At 53.2% G+C, this 6,966-nt stretch overlaps 1 protein-coding gene across 3 annotated transcripts in view; it reads right to left on the bottom strand.

Moving 5' to 3' along the window:
- Positions 1–1,055: 1,055 nt before the first annotated feature.
- Positions 1,056–6,966, bottom strand: part of NOP2 (NOP2 nucleolar protein) — a 96,781-nt gene continuing 90,870 nt past the window's right edge. The window contains exons 3-19 of one of the 3 annotated variants that reach the window (XM_030020454.2): positions 6,591–6,721; positions 6,455–6,500; positions 6,328–6,374; positions 6,259–6,279; positions 5,412–5,680; positions 5,072–5,115; positions 4,731–4,909; positions 3,734–3,933; positions 3,543–3,632; positions 3,376–3,463; positions 3,139–3,279; positions 2,818–2,957; positions 2,451–2,540; positions 2,036–2,158; positions 1,854–1,951; positions 1,626–1,756; positions 1,056–1,515 (exon numbers count right to left, since the gene is read on the bottom strand). In XM_030020454.2, coding sequence (XP_029876314.1) covers positions 1,259–1,515; positions 1,626–1,756; positions 1,854–1,951; positions 2,036–2,158; positions 2,451–2,540; positions 2,818–2,957; positions 3,139–3,279; positions 3,376–3,463; positions 3,543–3,632; positions 3,734–3,933; positions 4,731–4,909; positions 5,072–5,115; positions 5,412–5,680; positions 6,259–6,279; positions 6,328–6,374; positions 6,455–6,500; positions 6,591–6,696 — 2,070 coding nt within the window. In that variant the 5' untranslated portion in view covers positions 6,697–6,721 and the 3' untranslated portion in view covers positions 1,056–1,258. Of the gene's footprint in view, positions 1,516–1,625; positions 1,757–1,853; positions 1,952–2,035; positions 2,159–2,450; positions 2,541–2,817; positions 2,958–3,138; positions 3,280–3,375; positions 3,464–3,542; positions 3,633–3,733; positions 3,934–4,730; positions 4,910–5,071; positions 5,116–5,411; positions 5,681–6,258; positions 6,375–6,454; positions 6,501–6,590; positions 6,771–6,966 lie in introns of those variants that run through there. The other 2 variants (XM_030020452.2, XM_030020453.2) reach the window with 2 other exon arrangements.

The raw sequence follows: 6,966 nt of genomic DNA, 5'->3' as shown, positions 1-6,966 counted from the left end.
TGAGTGCCGTTTGCGTTTTCCTGGGCACCCGCCACAGCACTTTTCTTCGGATTCTGCTAATCAGTCTGCGGCTGGCTGCATCTATAGTATGCGTGCATGTGTCTGAGGGAGTCGCTGGAGTTCGCACTCAGCCTCGCCACTTGCTGAACCTGGAAACACGGGAAAGCAGCAGCCTCACACGTAGCAGACCGGGACAGAAAGGATTCCCCGGATCCTACAGTCCGCTGCGCTCAGCTGTCCTTAACACCAAACACTGGAATAGCGCATCAAGCTCTCCCATGAACCCAAAGCTTGGCGAGGAAAAAAAATCAAGGCAAAGCCTCACGTCAGCTGGGCCAGCGAGACAACTACAGAAACAAGAGTTATGGCTCAGGTCTGTTACACACCAAACTCCACGCACGCTGTGGTGGAACAGAAGCTGGAGAGCACACTTAGTAGAAAGCTTATTAATGAACGGTCTCTAGAAAAAGATTTATTCACTGGAGAGCAGAACCAAAGAAGAGACTATCAACTCACTCTGACAAGGGAAAAGGACCTGGGCTGACATTTAAACAGAAACAGCCCAGACCACTGCTTGTTAAGTCTCAAGGAGAAGCAACCACATCTAGGTGAACAAAAAGGCAAAAAGAAAGAACGTGATTGTACAGCTCCAGGACCAGCCGCAATCCCTGCTGCAGCCCGGGCGGCCAAGAACCAAGAGGCTGCTGGGGACCAGCACAAGGGTGAAACGGGGACGATCGCAACAGTGACCTGGATTAGCACGCAGTGACAACAGGGAACTAGGGACCAGCACGGGACCGCTGGCCTATGAGCTCCAGCCCTGCCCTGACGAAGCACTCTGCTGACAGGCACCACACAATACGCCCTTCATCCAGGCAGCTAGGATTTCAGCTCCCGCTGCTTCTTCACAAACATCCGTGTTGCAGAGCGTAAGAACAGACACCAGAAATGCCAGAGCATCGGACGGGAACGGACGGGGTTTCTGTTGCGGAGGAGTAAGGGGACATGGCAGAATTCTGTATTCTGTGTTCAAGGGAAGAGGACAAGACCTGAGCGAGAGTATAAAACTTTTAATGGGTCTGTGCGTCAGTCCTTGATGCAGAAGGAAAGGAGCAAATGGGGCTATAGCTGTCCCAGGCGCTCAGTGCTGCAGAGATTATCCGCACAGAGCAGGAAAGACAAGGTGGTAGATGCATAGCTGCAGCAGCCTCCTGCCTTTGCTCTCCGAGGGGACCAACACCCGGAAAAGCAGTTCCTCTCACTGTCCGTTCAGCTTCACTCTATGCTTCTTCTTGGTAGGGACTTGAGGACGCATCATTTTGGGAGAAGGACGGCCAGCCTTCAATGGTCTCCTCTGTGCCTGCAATGAACGTCTCTTCTTCAAAGCAGGCTGTGGCGGCTTCTGCTCTTTGTCAACTTTTGATCCCTCAAGTTTCCTCTTTTTTGTCTGAGGCTCCCTGACGGTGGTATCAGGGACAGCAGACGGAGTTGCTGCTTTCACAGCAGGTTCTTCATCTGAAACGAGAGAGAAAGGTGCTGTAAGAAGAACTTGCATGGCTTCTGCAGGGGAAGCAGCCTGTGAGAGCAGGCCCAGGCAGCTCGGCTGAGCGCCAGCACTAGGTTACCTTTTTGTGCCTGGGGGATGGCATTAGAGAATTTCTTGAACTTGGCAATGAAGAACCCATCCATATTGTGCGTGTGGGGATAGAAACGCCGCGTAGACTTGAGGGAGGGGTGGAAGCGACGGTCCTTGAACCTGGAGGAGGAAGTGGGGTGAGAAGTGACAGAACGCCTTTGCTCAAACCTGGCCACTAAAGGAACAGTCACCTGTGCAGGTGTGACCTGGCACGCACCTGGTGAAGCCTTCCTTGCCAAAGTCCAGGCCTGTGGCCACCAAACGAACGTTGCGTTTCTTCAGGGCATAATCCACAACCCACTCGTTCTCCTCCACCTGCCAGAGACTAAGCATTAGGATCCAAAGCTCACCAGTCCCCTGAGTAGCAGATGATCGCAGCGGAGCGTGGAGGGGACTTACCATGATGGAGCAAGTGCAGTAGACAATGTAGCCCCCCGTCTCTGAGGCAGCATTGACCGAATCAATAGCGCTAAGAATCAGCTCCTTCTGCAGGTGAGCACAGCGCAGGATGTCTTTCTCATCCTGAAAGAGAAAGATAGGTTAGGATGCCAGAGGCACAGGGAAGCACCCCAGACCTCTGTTGTGGATGGGGGAATGACAGGAGAGCAAAGCACATATGATATACAAGGTTCTGGAGTCTTCTGCAGAGCTAACCTTAAAAAACCTAGCCCTGGTACAACATGCAAAATAAAAAAAGAGAAAGAAAAAAAGTGTGTGTCTCTTGCAGGCATCTCTCAAGAACAAAGCTGCCCTGAAGTTCTTCCTCTCATGACATATACTTGAGTCCCCATCTTGTTCCCCACTGGTCACTTACCTTGTTGGTTTTGACAGCAGGATCCTTGGAAATGACACCTGTTCCACTACAAGGAGCATCAAGCAAGACACGGTCAAACCCTCCAAGCACCTACAGGCAGATGTACATTTGGAATTATGCTCACAGGTGGGAACTCAGAACAAGACCAAAACTAGAAGGGGAACCAGAAGACCAGGAAGGCAGGAAAGATCTCTCACTCCTCCCTGTCCACCTTCCTGTCTCCATATCAAATAACAAATACACTCCCCAGCAGCTCTGCTCATCCTCCTGTGACAAATGGCTTTGGAGAACACAGCTTCACTAAAGGGACAGCACAGCAGCTCTAGGTAAGCACGGTAAGGACACCCCAAAGCAGGCAGGAACATACCTTGGGGAACTGGCGTCCATCGCAGTTACTCACTACAGCATTGGTGACTCCCAGCCGATGCAAGTTCCCTACCACGCTACGTAGCCGCTCAGCATTGCTGTCGTTGGCCAAGATCATACCTGTGTTCTTCATAAGCTGAGCTGCCGGAGAGCAAAACACATCAGCAAGGGGCTGAAAACCTCCTGCGCTTTTGCCCGTAGGGACAGCCACCCCCCTCCTTTCCCTGAGCTCAGTCCCCCTCTGTTCCCCCTTTCTGTATAGACCAGTGGAAACCCATCACTTCACAGAACATCCGTCCCTCCCAAGGCTTCAGGGTGGTACCTATGTAGCTGGTCTTTCCTCCCGGGGCACAACACATATCCAGGATGCGTTCGTTTTCCTGCGGAGCCAGAGCCATGACAGGGAGGAGACTGGAGGCTCCTTGCAGCATGTAGTGCCCAGCCAGGTACTCAGGGGTGGCACCTGGGCAGGGAAGGCAGAACAAAAGAAGATGACACATGAAAGAACGGGAGCCAAGAGCGGGTCAGCTCAGCCCTACGACAGGAAGGGTGATCTCACCGATGGGCACAGAGGAGTCATAAATAACAAGTCCCGTTTTTGACCACTTCCCCAAGGGGTCGAGATTCACGCCACGGTTGATTAGAGCCTGCAAGACAAGGAGATGGGACTGAGATGCCGCCCCGTGTGACAGGCGGCGCAGGAGATAACCACGGGTTCCTGCTCACCTGCGCCAGGTCCCGTCGCCGCGTCTTCAGTGTGTTGGTGCGAATGGTCACAGGGCGGGGAACCTCATTGGCTTCCAGAAAGTTTATCAGCTGGATGAAAGAAGGGACAGAGAATAGAGATAAAAATTAAGACCGGGGAGGCAGCCAAATCCTCGTCAGTCAGCAAAGACACGAGCAGGGCAGGATCCTACCTCAGGGAGCGGGAAGATGTCCATGAGCTTCATGAGCAAGAAGTCACTGTAGGAATAGTAGGCAGCCATGTCCCGGCGCAACAACGCGAGGTACTCCTGTCGCGTGCGTCCTTCCTCCCGCTTCACCACAAAGTCCTGCAGCACCTCCATGTTGCCCTTGATGCGCTGGTGAATGATGTGCAGGTCAGGCGGCTCAGCAGGTAGAAAGACCATTAAGGAATCATCAACAGCCAAGACGCTCGCACACAGGCTCTTTACAAGCACAATCAGTCATGCAGGACTCCTGCATCACAACAGCACCCGCAGCAGAAAGGCCTTGTTGGAATATGCTTTCATCAGGGCTCAGCAGAGGGGGGATTCAAAAGGTGGAACCGGACAAAAAAGTTCACAAGGCAGGAGCTACAAGGTACTTAGAAGAATCTGGTTAGTTACTTTAGATAAACAGAAAAAAATAGGAAAGAGAAGACAACAAAATAAGTCTTTTAATACTGAAAGCATTACTTATAGCAGAAAGGAGACTACAAGTTCGCCAAGGGCAACTAAGAGGTACAGAGGAGAACGAGAAGAGGCAGGATTAAATTGTACTGGGGGGCAGGAAATTAAAAATCACCAAAGCCCAATAGCAAACACTTTGGATGCTGGAGTTGCTGTTATCAGAGGCTCTAGGAACGGGTTAGACAAACACCTGCCAGGAAAATCAGGGTAGAGAGGAACGAACTACATGATAAGATATCCATGCGCATTTAGGACCAGAAAGGAAAATGGGGCAGGCTCCAAGCTCCATACAGGGCATAACAGATTTCCTAACTGTGCTGTACAGAAGTGCAGCGTCGTATGCTATCTATTAGGGCAGCTCATCTAAAAATACCTTGTCATGCACAAAACACTCTCGCTAAGCAAAACTCATGATAAAGTCCAAATTAAGCTCTTTGGTTGTATCTAGGCCCCGTGCTGCTGCATGCATATGGCTTACGGGTGTCGCAGATAAAAAGGATATCCTCTCTCTCAATCTGTTCATCAGTTGGCAGTTTAAATTGTTCGTCTATATCCAGGTTGAGCTGCAGATCTGTGCTCTCTTCCTCCTTCTGTCCCATTTTCTGCCTGCTTGCCTCCTCTACTGCTGCCTCCTCTTCCTCCTCCTCCTCCTCTTCACTGTCATCTTCACTGAGGCCTCCCCTAAGGACAAAGAACAGGACGGATGTTTTACGCAAGAACAGTATCACACAGGCACTTCACAATTACTGTTTCTTAGATAGCAGAGAGGACAGAATAATGAACACAGGCTCCTCATCTGACCAGGAAAGACTCTGCGGACTGGCGACGTTCTCGAATCCTCACCTGTCAGACTTCTGCTTCAGGGCAGCTTTTTCAATAGGCAGCAACTAAACAGAGACAAAAGATTAATGAAACAATATCCCCAGGTTCCCCCTTACTTCCCACCATCGGTGAAATTTATCTGCTCTGTTTAAAAAGGACAACAAACAAAAGCACCAAATGTTACACTGGGATCAATTGCTAAACTTGAAATTGTTCTTGTGAAGGAAAGAAGGGGAAAGCTCTCTGCCACCTCACCATCCACCCCCCCACTAAAGTCACCCTTTTTTCCCCAGGCCTGATGGGTCCTTTCAGCCAGCAAAGTCAAGTATTCCTTGCACAATTAAGGGCAAAAAGCTCCTACCTCTTCTTCCTCTGATGATGAGGCACCATAATCATCCACCATCTCGTCGCTGCTCCCATCCTCCTCCTCCTCCTCCATCTCCCAGCTGCCCTCTTCCACCTCACCATCACTAGATAACTCCACGTTGTTTCCTTTAGAGCGGATTTTCTTGGCTTTGGCCGGAGCCAGCAATTTTGAATTGTCATCACTGAAGCCAGACCGGCCACGGGGGGGTTGTCCTGCTGCCTTGAGGGCATGTTTCTCCTTCTGTGAGGATACCTGCTCTTTATCTACAGGCAGAAGAAATGGTTAAAAGTTAGGCATTATTCTCAAAAGCAGCTGCCCTGTTTTTTTCGTCGTTATACAACACAGGCCTTCATCCTAGTCCTGAGCTGCCTGTCCAAGAGAAGGGACTGCTGGCTCTCATCAGTTTTCTTAATCACAAACAAGAACGTATTCTCACCTCTCCTCTGAGGAAACTTTAAAGAGATCTAACTAGAATTACCAAAGAAAAACGCAGCTACAAAATTCTTATGGCATCTGCTCTGACGTATTACGGCACCCTCATTCCCAAATCTTTGTCTATCCTTCCTTTTTCCTACCGCGACAGCTTCCCAGGCTAGGCGGGACGTTAACGCGGGGAGCGTAGAAATCCTCAGCGACCCCACCTCGCTGGGGTAAATCAGAAGCGGCTTTAACATGTGGAAAAGAAACCTTTTACGGGTCTGTTCTTCTGACAGCACCGCAGCGACCAGAAATCAGGAAAAATCCGTTTGAAATAATGACATACGGCTTGTCCCATACCGGAGCTGGGGCGGGGGGGGGGGCAGCAGAACAGGGTGGCTGCCGGCCCCCGCCTGGCACTCACCTGCCGGCTCCGGCCCTCCTGGCCCTCCTCCTCCTCCTCCTCCTCCTGCTCTTCCTCCTCCTCCTCCTCCTCCTCCGAGCAGCCTCCTCCCCGCTCCCAGCCGCCTCTTCGCAGCCCTGGACGGGGAGGAGATGCGGCGGTCAGCCCCAGCCCGGCCCGGTCACCCCCCCCCCCGCCCCGTCCCCGCCACCCTCACCTCTTCCTCCCGTGACTGGAAAGCTTCTTCCTACCGGTCTCCGGTTCTGAGGAAAGACACGCGGTGGGTCAGGCGGCAGCCCCGCACCGGCGGCAGAAAGCGGGAGAGCCTCCGGGCCGGCTCAGACCGGACTTACCTGGCGGCAGAAAGCGGGCCAGCTCCACCTCGGCCCCCCGCTGCTTACGGGCCTTGCGCCCGGGGCCGCGCTTCTCCTTCCTGGCGGGGTCCAGCTTCCGCCCCATGGCGCCGGGCTACCGGGACGGCCGCCGCACGTGCGGAGCGACACACGCACCGGCGCATGCGCGGGGCCTCGGTCCCGCCTCCCTCCCCCCCACCCATTGGCTAACGCCACCCGCTGCTGCTGGCTGAGTGGCTCGGGCGGTGACGTCGGAGGGACGGGGCCGGGCGTCGCGTCAGGGGGAGCGGGGAAGGCGCCCGGTCCGCGCTCCGGCGGGCGGGGGGCAACGGGACGAGGAAGGCGCAATTCCGGGAGAAAGGGAAGCCCCGAACCC

The sequence above is a fragment of the Aquila chrysaetos genome, chromosome 7 (assembly GCF_900496995.4).
Source record: "Aquila chrysaetos chrysaetos chromosome 7, bAquChr1.4, whole genome shotgun sequence".
NCBI classification, from domain to species: domain Eukaryota; kingdom Metazoa; phylum Chordata; class Aves; order Accipitriformes; family Accipitridae; genus Aquila; species Aquila chrysaetos.
This window is presented reverse-complemented; position numbering and strand designations above follow the sequence as displayed.